General features: G+C 39.5%; 1 protein-coding gene and 1 long non-coding RNA gene across 5 annotated transcripts; one reads left to right on the forward strand and one right to left on the reverse strand.

Moving 5' to 3' along the window:
* Positions 1–2,594: 2,594 nt before the first annotated feature.
* LOC112190251 lies at positions 2,595–6,477 on the reverse strand. 2 transcript variants are annotated; one of them, XM_040514098.1, is made up of 5 exons: positions 6,367–6,477; positions 4,041–6,243; positions 3,589–3,790; positions 3,319–3,515; positions 2,595–3,224 (listed from the first exon to the last, which is right to left on the reverse strand). In XM_040514098.1, exons 2-5 carry the CDS (start codon positions 6,205–6,207, stop codon positions 3,160–3,162), a joined length of 2,631 nt encoding a protein of 876 aa, XP_040370032.1. In that variant the 5' UTR covers positions 6,208–6,243; positions 6,367–6,477; the 3' UTR covers positions 2,595–3,159. The 2 variants fall into 2 exon arrangements, with proteins under 2 accessions (XP_040370032.1, XP_024185441.1); XM_024329673.2 differs by lacking the exon at positions 6,367–6,477 and having other exon boundaries at positions 4,041–6,298.
* A 101-nt stretch (positions 6,478–6,578) lies between these two features.
* LOC112189042 lies at positions 6,579–9,328 on the forward strand. 3 transcript variants are annotated; one of them, XR_005806080.1, is made up of 3 exons: positions 6,579–6,706; positions 8,488–8,609; positions 8,854–9,328. It is a non-coding gene; the product is annotated as an uncharacterized LOC112189042 (long non-coding RNA). The 3 variants fall into 3 exon arrangements; XR_005806081.1 differs by having other exon boundaries at positions 6,641–6,706; positions 8,122–8,609; XR_002931704.2 differs by lacking the exon at positions 6,579–6,706 and having other exon boundaries at positions 8,096–8,609.
* The last annotated feature ends 3,708 nt before the right edge of the window (positions 9,329–13,036 follow it).

Below are 13,036 nucleotides of genomic sequence, written 5' to 3' on the forward strand. Positions count from 1 at the left end.
ATACTATTAAAACAATAACACAGCATGAGCACTCAAGGAAATTAAAAAAAAAAAAAAACCATCTCATTTGAGAAGTACAATTGGTCCATTATGTGAAGGAAACCCTACTTTCAAGTCGGTTACTTAGAGTCGAAGTCATTAGTTTCTATAAATTGGACCATCTCCAAATTCCAAACCATCTGAAAGCTTCTCATATCTTCTCACCTCATCCAAAACCCTAGTTTCTATAAATCATCCATCAAATACTCAACCGAAGCCGTAGTCATTAGTTTTTATAAATTCATCCATCGAAACCCTAGCTACTAACTATTCATATCTTCTTTCCATAAACAACTCTTTCCAAAACCAAGAAAAGCAAGAAATATGCAGCAAGAGTTTGCAATGGAGGAGAGCAGAGGCAATCAACTTCCTGGAGAGAGGTTCTGCCCCATGGAGGACGAATTAGTTCTCTTCTACCTTAAGCCTCTCTTGAGCGGAGAGAAGGTGCCCGGCAGAAACAGCGTGGTGTTCGACTGCGACCTCTACGGTCGCCAAGAACCTTGGGAGATATGGGAGGCCTACAAGACCAGAAGACCAAACGACTTGAGGCTCAACAAGGACATCTACTTCTTCACCCAACACAAGAAGATGAGTTCCACAGACTCACGCATACGCCGGACCGTTGGAAACGGCACCTGGAAGGGCGACGACTCAGGCAAGCCAGTAAAATCTTTGGAGACTGGTCGTGTGGTTGGCTTGAAGAAAAGACTTACTTACAAGAACGAAGCATCGGTGCACAACGGTTGTTGGATCTTGCATGAGTTCTACCTTGATCGATCACTCAGAGACAAGAAACAAAAGGTGAAAGACTATGTTCTTTGTCTGCTACGAAAAAATGGTGAACCCAAAACCAAGATCGAAAAGAAGAGAAAGCAACGTGAAGAGGAAGAGGTTCTTGACAACAATTATGCCTGTGATGATGGAGAGAACACAAACAAGGAGCAAGAAGAGTTGCTTGAGCCACAAGCGAAGCGACAACGAAACGTTCCATCCATTGATTATGCACTAGTACCAATGCCATCAGAAGAGGATGCATTCGCAGCTGAGTTAGAAGAGACTTTGCCATGCTTTGAAGATGATAATGCACCCTCAGAAGCTGAAGCAATTGGCTTTCAAGGTGAGGAGAATTGGGGACTCCAACAATTAGCTTCCGAAGTGCAATCAGGCCCTTCATTTGGAGAGGATCATGGAATATTTATTCCACTACCAGAGGAAGATTTTCTCTTGGAGGAAATGGTAGAACAAATGGGTATGGTAGAAATGGAACACCTGCTAGTTGTTAATGGTGCGACTAGTAATATGGAAGTGGCGGAAGAAAACTTGCTAAACAACACCCTTCTTCACACTCCGGCATCATCCTTGTCTGCGGCCTATGATGGCACTGATATGCCATATTTATCCATGGAAAATGGTTGCATTGATTCAGCTGGAAGCAACAATGTTTGTGGAGGATCGATTGACTTTCAGGATGGTGCGTACTGGCCTGAGTCTTTAGTGGAGGTCCTTACTGAAGAGCAACAAAAGATAGCTGATAAAGATTGTTCAGATTGGTTGGAGTCGATCAGTTTTAGTCGTGAGGAAGACAACTTCCTTTGGAGTGAAGTGCAATGGTGTTTGTAGCTGACCTTGGCATGCAATGCTCTTATTGCCTAGTTCTTGAAATTGACAACAATGTCAGTCAATCTAGTTTTGGTTTATTGTATCTTTTTGAGGAACGTGGCACTCTTTCCTTTGTCCGAGGTTTTATCCCAAAGGGTTTTACCCGGAAAAGGTTTTAACGAGGCCACACAATTTGCGTTTCCTCTCCTTTGTAACTTACAAATTGTAAGCCAGTTGTACATTAATGAAATCTTAAGAGTTTCATTACAAGTAAAAAGAGTCAACATTCGGATTCAACAGTTTTTACATTCTAATATATCCTGTTGCATGAAATATGTTGGTTAAGCTTAAGAAGCTTTCTATTTTATCAGTTTTTAAAGTTTCTTCATATTACTTGCTGAACAAATAAGTAAAAGTAATCTCACAAAACTGCTACTGAGATAGTATCGTTACGATAATCTTTTTGCATGGTTTCCTTGTTTTATTAGAGGCTTTAATTTCGGACGTAATTAATCTGATACTCGTTTAACAATTAGTTCATCTTAGTGTCTGAGTTCTTGACAAGCAGTGATCCATTAGGAAAGACCACAGTGTACCCTCTCCTTCTCTTGCAAAACAGATGTATATCACAAAAGAGGCAAGTGAAATGACCAGACTAAGACTAGTGATTTATTATTTGTTTATGGGCTGGGGGTTATTGCTCATGTTTTGCACGGGGCAAAATATAAAGGCCTCTACAGGAGGGAGAGTTGCTTTCCTTACCAATGTTCTGGAGCTTCTTACTCTCCCGGAGGCAAAAGAGCCGGGGAGGCCTGCCTGTGCCTTTCTTTTTCATACTGAACAAAATTGTCATGGCCTTCTTACTCATACTTCTTGGCCTAACGAAAAAATCATATCAAATCGAAAATAGCTACACATCCATCTGAGCTGCATCTATGACCAATGACCTCCCTACTCAAAATTGCCCAATGAAGCAGATAGCATGTAGAGGTTATAATTTTACCAGTTATCACCAGCGTGCCCTTTAGTTTCGCCACTAACTGGCAGTGCTCCAGAGGTCCCAAACCAACAATGCCGTGAGGCTCTTGGAGCAAACAAAGAATGAGGACACAAGCATGCAACAACTCAGTTGTTAATTTCTTATAATTTAATTTTACGAAATGTATGTTATTTTGTGAGAAGTATATTGCGTCCTCAAACAAATGTGCAAATATTGTGAAAATAATTTCTGGAGTCTTTTATGACCACAAAAAATCAAGATCCATAACGAGAGTGAGTTGCTTTGCTTGTATCCAATTTGGACCTCTAATAAGTAGACTGGTTCTGTTTATTGCCACAAGAGCATCATGGTGACAGGCTGACAGCAACTTCTGCAGTAATACCACTAAAAAAGAACGCCTTTTGAAACAGAGAGTATCTCTGGATGTTACAGGGGCATTCTTCTTTGATGGAACTGAAGCTAAGTGGTCACCAATCGTAAAGATTTGCGTCCATGAATTCTGCACCATCGGCTTAGGGACATTAAGTTCTGCCTTCTTCTTTAACCAATTGCAATCCGTTTAAGAAAATCTCGTTATCATCAAACCCTGTACATTGACCAACATTCTAGTTAAAATAAAAAAAGAAAATAAATCATAACTGTCAAATCATATAATTCACAATTCATACAATCTCAGTTACCTGAACCCAAGTCTTCAGCTTCATCAACTGAAAGTTCTAAAAGCCTTGAATTATAAGAGGGCGGTTCAAGTGCCTTCCAATCAGTATTTTCATGGTCTTCTAGGTACATTTCAGTCTCTGTTATCCAGTCTTCAACAGTGCTAGTGTTGTCAAATGATATAGGATCCACATACTCATGCTCTTTGTTCTTATGAACCCTGTAAGAAAATCGATTAGCAAAAGATTAACATTTACAAAACACATATAAAGAGCCTATTGGTTTCTACTTACATCTGTCTTAGTTGCATGTTGTACTGAACAAAGACAAAATCACTAAGCCGTTGATGCTCTAAGCTGTTCCTTGTCTCGTGCAGTTGGTCAAAAGGAATCTGATTCTCCTTGCACTGAATTAAGCTGCAAGTTTGACTGAGAATATGAACTGCAAAACGTGCCATATTTGGGCAACCACAGCCATATGTAGACCACCATTCAGCTGTTTAAACAAACAGAAGTCTTAAAGAAATAATCCCAAATATGAAATACCTACAGTGAAACTACAATGACATAGGCAATAGTCTGGCTACATTTAAGTATCTATCATTCTATCGATTAAAATTATATTAACACACGGTTCGTGAAACTATTTTCTTGAAAAAATACATATGCTTCTTTAGATATCTGCTGTATCAAACACAGAAACCATGTTTTGGAAATAGCAATGCAATCTAACTAGAGATCCTCACCGGGAAGCAGAGTGTCTCTAGCTCTAATGGCCAAATTCCTCCCCAGATCTCCAACAGCATTTTTGTACCAGTTTATCTCTTTGCTAATTTCGTCTTGAACTTTTAAATCTGGAACCAATTTCACTATGCAGTCAAGCATTTTTGACATAATCACCTTGTGCATTTCTCCCTTGATGCTATAGAAAAACTTGGGATTAAGGTAAAAACCAGCAGCATGAAGAGGAAGATCCCATAATTTTTGCCACCTGTAATCTATAATATTCCAGTAAGCCATATATGCTTCTTTCTTGACAAGTTCTCTCTTGATTGTTTCTTTTGCTCGATACATTCCTCCAAATACATATCCCATTGCTGCCTTCTTCTGGCTACCAACAATTCTCAAAACTCGCAGGAGCGGATTTGTTAATCGGGTGATCATAATGCACGAAGACCAAAATGTGTGATTACTTAATACATCCAGCATTGCTGATCCTTCTGATGCTTGAGAATAAGGGCACCCTTCCCATTCTTTCGAAGTAACCATAGTCTGCAAATTGAATTTAAGGTCAGCCATTTGTTTCAAAGTCATAAAGTCTGTAGCAAACCGAGTTACTCCCACCTTCACAATGTCATTTCCAAAAGTATACCTCCGCATCATATTCAGAATGACGACGTGTTTATAGATAAATCTTGTAACAGATCTAGCCTGTTCTATAATAGATTTTATCCACTCAACTTTTCCAAAATCCTCAAGTATCAGATTTATGCAAGCAGCAGCACAGGGAGACCAGTACAGCGTAGGAAACGTATCCATCAACCTCTTCCCAGCAACAACATAGTGCTCTTCACTATTTGTAATTACTTGCAAAACACGCCCAACTCCAACTTCTTCCAACACTTGCTTAAGAATCTCATACAAAGCATCTGGAGAATTTATAAATGAGGAAGCATCCACAGATTTCAAATATGTTGTTCCTTCGGGACTGTACACTGAGAAATTTAGCAATATTCTACCCTTTTCGGAGTTCAATTGGTTTACTAGAAGAGAGCAACCATTCCTTTCCCAAGTATTCATGTGCTGATGAATATCATTCCTTACTTCTTCAACCACATTATTTAATATCCAACCCCGAAGATCATGATACGAGGGTGGTTTACTCTCCATTCCCCCAGAAGCAATTGCATCAATCATTGGCTGAAAATAAACAGAGTTCTTCACGGCACCCAGAGGAGCCTGAATTTCATATAGGAACCGTCCTATTGCCATATGAATCTGCTGACTGTTCACCTTTTCAACTTCACCATAATTGCCAATAGTGACAGCATTAGCAACCATTGATCCATTTTCATCTCTTACCCTCTTCCTGTTCTTCCCATTTGTATTACTTGTGCCAACATCTGTTTCATTTTCAAACAAATATGAATTGGGATGACTAACTGATCTTCCTTGCGTGTTTTCGTAAAATGGCTTGTCTACCTCACTACGAATAGGAGCTGGGACATAACTCAATTTAGTAGCATTAGCAGAACCAGAACCGAAACCAGCAGTAGTAGCTACAAAAGAAGTTCCGCATCTCCACCCTACTCGTCTATCAACACCCACCTCTCGATTTTCTGAAAAACTGTGATTCGGTACTCCAGCTTTTCTCCCTAGAGCATTACCCTTATACGAGTCAACTGCTGCAAGAGGCACAGTAGTCAATCCCTCTAGACCATCACTCCTAAAACAATCATCAATCTCAAGAGGCACATCAGTCAGATTATCACCAACCCCAATCCCATTATCAACACTCATTCCCACATCTTCCTCTTGATTCATCAAATTGGGCCCTCCAACTTCATTTTCAGCAAACACATTGTCTAGTTCACTAAAACTACGACTCGGGTTCACAGCCATTTGACTCTTTCTGTGCCTTAAAGATGCAATTTTTTCATCTAAGCACTGCAACATGGAAACTCGAACATGAGGAGGGACCTGATCACAAATGGGACCATTTCCTTTTCTACCAGCAAGGTGAGATTTAAACCTATTAATCCCTCCACCCTGAAACACTTTGCCACAATATAAACACTTCTTTAACTCAACTTTTGGGTCCCCAGTTTTAATGTAAAGTTGACAGTGTTTCCATCCTGGGTCTTGTTTCTGTGGGGAAATAGCTATGGGCTCAAAACCCTCCAAAGATGTCATCTTTAACAGACTTAATGATCAATCAATCAGAAAACGCTGCATGCATCAAATACAGACTTGATGATCAATCAAACACTAGCCGGAAAATGCTGCATGCGTCAAATAAGGTACTGAACTGTGTGACTGTGTGAGATGGATTCAAAGGAGAAGATGACTTACTTGTCTTTGGTGATTGCTGCCTCAGTCTTTGAGTGCGTCTGGGAAACAGAGAAATACCCTTGTGTTTTTATATGTGGGAGGACCCAAGCGTGCGGGTTCTGATGGATTTCTATGTATGTAACGTAAGAGCTCGACCCGGTTCTTAATTCATGAGTCATGACCATTAACCGAAACAAAAAAACCCGGTTCTGTTCTAGGGCTGCGTTTCTCATATTTGAATTTCAGGTTCGTTTTGAAATACATCAATCAAAAGATGCTTCTAGACCCCGCTTAGCCTTTCATCACGATTTCGGGTTGGAAGTCGAAGGCTAAATCAAGGCTGCTTGGAAATTTGATTCAGGTTAGTTTGTTTTTTTAATCTATTTCATGATAAATTTCTGTGATTTTGATGAAAAGGAAGTATCAATTTTGTTCTGGGTTTTGGATATGAGTGGTAGATTGTGATTTGTAGCACACATATATACTGGGTGTTGTGATGTACATATATTTAGAACCAATTTCGGGGATTTGATCAATTCAATTTGCCTATGATTTGAGTACTGCCCGCATCCTTGTATCATTGGATATCTGTAATGGGTTGAGTTTTATTTTATTTTTGTGAATTTTCTGGACCCTTTTTACTTGTGTTGATTGGTGATGATCCCGTTTTGACTTGGTAGAAGTTGAACATGTGTCAGCATTCAGCAATGCAACTTTGAGATTGAATTCTGTTGTGTTGTGGGCTGTAGGATTAATGTTTGATCTGTATTACTTGCTCATTGCTCCTGTATCGCTCTGATACATGTGTGTATTTGTATTTTTAACTACAACATGCAGCTCACTTCAGCTTGGTAAAGATTTGATAGTCACCCGGTTTGGTTTTGAAATACAATGATCATTGTTTTGTGCTGGGTTATATTTTCATATTCAATCTTGATATAATCTGAGTTAAAGGTTTTAAGAAAGTTGTTGTTTGGAAAGATGAGATTTTTACACAAGAAAGATGAGATTAATGTATGCCTTTGCTTCTTTAGAAACAATCCTTTTCTAAACATTGAGATAGTGATAAAATATGTGCAAGGCTCTGAAGTTGGTCTTTATGAACTGCCATGTGTTTTGACAGATGCATGGTTTAAACACTTTTCTTCTAGTTTGGTTGAAGTAAAATTAGAGTTTAGGAAACGACCGCAACATGCTTATGTCAAACACTCGAATCATGCTTGAGAATAAAGAATACATGCACTACTCTGTCTTCCTAGATGTGACTCATGAAGATGAGAGTCGACTTCACATGAAAGTATTAGAATCTACAGGAAACTGATAATCATATTCCTGAACAGACTTTGATAAAAGCTTAGTACTTATTTAGGTGGAACTAATTTGAACCATAGTGGAAAGGTTTCTATATAGTTTCCCACATTGGGTTTTGAGAAAATATGCAGCAATGCTAGCAGGGTATATGTTACCTCTTTCTTGATTCTTCCATTGTTTATTCTTGTAGGCTCAATTATGACATATAACATGTATCAAAACATATAGCATATTTCAAAATCTGTTAGCTCTTTCAAATATGACATATAACACATATCAAAACATTAGTATCTATCTTCCAGATTCTGGTAAATGGTCATATTTGAAATATCATAATTATTTTGACATATAACATAATAAGGATGATTATGTTACTGGGCCCATCTTCTTGATAGCTTAGGATGCTATATGTTTCGAAATATGCTATATGTTGCCTCTTTCTTGATGGTAGCAGATTTGCTGCAGATGATGGCTATAGTTCAAACAAGCAATTTAATTGCAGTGTTCCTGTAGTCTGGTTTTGCTCTGACATTTTGCCCATGGCTCGCTGTTCTGCATAAGTGCATAGTAATATCATAGGCATGATTGGATGGTAATTGGATCTGGATGTACATGTATTGAAGCAAATCGAGAACTTGCATGGTCTAGAGGATTTATAATGATTTGGGCCATGATGCTTTGAGTTCCACGGCCATATCAAATGTTTGTAGGGGACATGTATTGTATGCAGATACATTCTATGCAGTTGAGATTCTTTTTTTGGTTGTAATTTGGTTTACAACATTCTGAATGTTGAGCATACTCTAAGGTTATGTTTTCTTGTTAATGCAGAAACAATATGAAGACATTCCAGTTTTGGGGCAGAGGCCAACAGATGAATGAACTATGGACTCTTATAACCATCATGTAGTTTTTGTATGGAAGGAAAGTTGAAGTATGCAATTATGCATTAGGTACCAACTCTTTATTCATTAATAAAAATTTTGATGGATTGAACCGATTATATCAAGCATGTTTCAATGTTTGATGCTCCATTAAATTGTTTTTGGAGTGTTGAATCAGTCTTGTATGGCCAGATTGACTCTCAGTTTTTTTTATTGTTTGTTTCTGAGGTTTCATCTTGGCCTTGATTTCCCATTGACTAAAGCATAATCTAGATAGTAACGGAATGTTCATATGCTTGTTTGATTGCTGCAGTTGCTAGTGGGAAGGATTTGGAAGAAACAGGGAGTGAGGATGATGGGCTTTTGGATCTCAGTGAAGATGATTTTTTTTTCTAAGTGGAAGCTCTAGTGATGAAGCAAATGCAGATGATGAATGGACAGATAAGAGTACAAGGGAACAGGCTTCCAGTACTTCTGAGAAAGCAGCATCTGGCATGTCCAGTGATGAGAGAAATCAGAGACAGATTTCAGCTAGAGCTTTGATGCCTGCCCCTCGGCATCAAGTAATTCTCACTCAAGTTCAGTACCTTCTCAATCAAGATTCAGTCCTTCATCAAGCAAAAGTTCACCAAAACATGCTGAAATGTCTACATCCAGCAATACATCAAGTAGCAGAAGTGAAATGAAGCTAGATGATACTGATTTCGCCAATTTTGAGCTTTGTTTCCAAAGTGGGAAACCAATGTTGCTGGACTTTTGATGATCTTTTATTTTATAGTTTTTAGTTTTGATTCTTGGTTTGAGCTTGATGTAGAAGCACAAGTATTCTGTGCTAGTTATGCATAGCATCAAATAAGAAATGTTACATGCCCCGGGTAATGGAATGGAGGTGGTTATCCACCAAAGATTTTATACACCGGCGGATCTATGCACAGATTTTTGGGCTTCAAAAAAAATTAGACGTATGTTTTTTTTTTTTTTTTAATTGGGGTTTGTCCACACAATAGAAGCCCAGTAGGCCAGTAAAATTGATTTTTGGCATCATGATTGGTTAGGCTCTCCCATTGTTGAGAGGTTAAGTATTCCGCCTGCAGTAGCTAAGACACTTCAGTCTACGTTATCTTCATTCATTCATAATGGTAGTTGGGAATGTCCAGTAGCCGACCTGAACTAACTCCCCACTCCCGAGTCCCGACTCCATCCATCGACTACGGGTCAGTTGGAGAATCGTCTCTCACAAAGTCACATCTCACTCAGTCATTCTCTCCCACTTCCTCCTCCTCTCGCCGCCTGCGGCTCAGCCGGCTCTCTAGACTCCACTCATCGACTACAGGCCTATGGCCTATTTGAAGTTTCGAACTGGTCAACTGGAGAATCGTCTCTCACACTCTCACTCTCTCCCACTTCCTCCTCCTCTCGCCGCCTGTGGCTCAACCGGTTCTCCCTTCTCCACTTCTCTCAGAGATCAACTGATCAAGTTCAGTACCTTCTCAATCATCACTTCTTGCAGTGCCTTGTCTGATTGCAAATTTGGGAAAAAATACTTAAGATACAATAACTTGTATCTTGGATCTATGAGAACATCAATCAGCAAAATCTTATTGAGGTCTTCAAGCTTCCCCCAATACTTATCGATTTTTTTTTTCATCGATGTCTCAATGCTCACCATGAGTGGATCAGCACAGTTTGTATACTTATCCAACTCTTGGATAATAGTACACATCCACAACAATGGTTCATTTGCAGTCACAGACTTAACAGCACTGAATTTCAATCAGCACCCCTTGGAAAAAAATTTCAGAAATTTAACTAGACTAGCTGCTTTATCCCAATCAGCACCCCTTGGAGGCCCCTCTCTTTTTTTCCCACCAATTCTCTCTTGAAAATTGCTGATCATCATCCTCTAACCTCTCAAAAGCCTTCTTGTACTTAACTGCTACCTCTAACATGAAATAGGTGGAATTCCATCTTGTGCAGACATCCAAAGGAACAATTCCTCCTTGGTGTTCCACCTTCTCTTGCAGTGCACACTTCCTAAACTTATCAAGCCTTGCCGGGGATGATCTAATATATTTCACACAGTTCCTAATCCCCTCAATTGACTCATCTAGCTCCTCCATTCCATCCCTCACAATGAGGTTCAGAATGTGGCAGTAGCAATGCAAATGTAAGAAACTATCCCCAACAACAATTCATGCCAATTTCGTATTTTCTCCTTCATATAATCAATGGCAACTTGATTCATAGAGGCATTATCAACAACAATGCAAAAAACCTACTCAATACCCCACTTAATCAAACAATTCTCGACTAGTTTCCCTATGGTCTTGCCCTTATGATTGGGAATCACACAGAAATCTAAAATTCTCTTATACAAAACCCAGTTTGAATCTATAAAATGGGCTGTTAAGACCATGTAGTTGACATTTTGGATAGAAGTCTAAGTGTTTGTTGTTAGTGACACTCTCTACTCACTAGTAGTCATAAACCCCCTAATCCTCTCCCTCTCAGCTTGATAAAGTTTCGAAATATCTCTAGCTAGTGTTCTACGAGAGGGGCACTTAAATAAAGGTTGTGCTACTTTCATAAAATCAATAAAGCCCTAACCCTCAAGGAAACTGAAAGCAAGTTCATCCATCATTACCATTTTTGCACAAGCTAACCTAGAGACAGTGTCATCAAAACCCACAACAACAAGATTCCCACCCTTTTCCGCAAATTCAAAAGTGAGGTACCTTTTTTTTTTTGTTGGGGACGAACAGAGGACACTTCTTGCACTGGAACAACATGTGGTTCCTCATTGAAGTGGTCTCATTTGATCTGGAGTCGCATGCATATGTTTAGGGCCAATACTTGCATTTAGATCGAGCTGGTACCTTCAATGTCCCATCCGAATTCTTTACCCTCTCAAAGTGCTCCCAAGCTTTTGACTTGTTCTTCCTATTACTAAACTTGTTCAATTCCATAAAGTTATAAACAAATGACAAATCAACGACAAGTATACATTGTTCCAACCATAAATTCATAAACATTGTTCCAACTAATTGCATACTGCCGTTCTGCTTACCTGGTTGTTCCATCAGCATCTTCTGAAACTGATGGAAGCGGTGGTAGTGCTGCAGCTCCTTGTTGATGACTTTGGTCCACCTTCTGAGTAGGAGTGGTTGTGGGTGTCGGAGTTGTTCCAATGCTAGAACTATTAGTTGGAGTAGGTATAGGAATGGAATTAGGAGTCTCAAATTAGAACTATTAGTGAAGATGATTTTTTTTTCTAAGTGGAAGCTCTAGTGATGAAGCAAATGCAGATGATAAATGGACAGATAAGAGTACAAGGGAACATGCTTCCAGTACTTCTGAGAAAGCAGCATCTGGCATGTCCAGTGATGAGAGAAATCAGAGACAGATTTCAGCTAGAGCTTTGATGCCTGCCCCTCGGCATCAAGTAATTCTCACTCAAGTTCAGTACCTTCTCAATCAAGATTCAGTCCTTCATCAAGCAAAAGTTCACCAAAACATGCTGAAATGTCTACATCCAGCAATACATCAAGTAGCAGAAGTGAAATGAAGCTAGATGATACTGATTTCGCCAATTTTGAGCTTTGTTTCCAAAGTGGGAAACCAATGTTGCTGGACTTTTGATGATCTTTTATTTTATAGTTTTTAGTTTTGATCCTTGGGTTTGAGCTTGATGTAGAAGCACAAGTATTCTGTGCTAGTTATGCATAGCATCAAATAAGAAATGTTACATGCCCCGGGTAATGGAATGGAGGTGGTTAACCACCAAAGATTTTATACACCGGCGGATCTATGCACAGATTTTTGGGCTTCAAAAAAAATTAGACGTATGTTTTTTTTTTTTTAATTGGGGTTTGTCCACACAATAGAAGCCCAGTAGACCAGTAGCCGACCTGAACTAACTCCCCACTCCCGAGTCCCAACTCCACTCATCGACTACTGGTCAGTTGGAGAATCGTCTCTCACAAAGTCACAGTCTCACTCAGTCATTCTCTCCCACTTCCTCCTCCTCTCGCCACCTGCGGCTCAGCCGGGTCTCCAGACTCCACTCATCGACTACAGGCCTATGGCCTAATTGAAGTTTCGAACTGGTCAACTGGAGAATCGTCTCTCACACTCTCACTCTCTCCCACTTCCTCCTCCTCTCGCCGCCTGTGGCTCAGCCGGTTCTCCCTTCTCCACTTCTCTCAGAGATCAACTGATCAAGTTCAATTTTGTTTAATTGAATCAATCTAATTTGGGGCAATTTATCGGGTTAAGGATTGATGTGAAATTCAATTTCATAGGTTGTATTGGATATTTGGATTGAAGCTTTCGTGGATTGAAGAATGAAGGTTGCAGACTGGAAATCAGGTAGGCTGTAGGCAGCATTCTCTCTGTCTCCTTGTTCTGCAAATATGCAATCTACTGCTGGAAATCAGAGAAGCTTGAGTCCATTATTTGCTTTCTTCTTAAGCTAGCTTCCTTCTCATGACTCATCC

Source organism: Rosa chinensis, chromosome 2 (assembly GCF_002994745.2).
Source record: "Rosa chinensis cultivar Old Blush chromosome 2, RchiOBHm-V2, whole genome shotgun sequence".
Classification (NCBI taxonomy): domain Eukaryota; kingdom Viridiplantae; phylum Streptophyta; class Magnoliopsida; order Rosales; family Rosaceae; genus Rosa; species Rosa chinensis.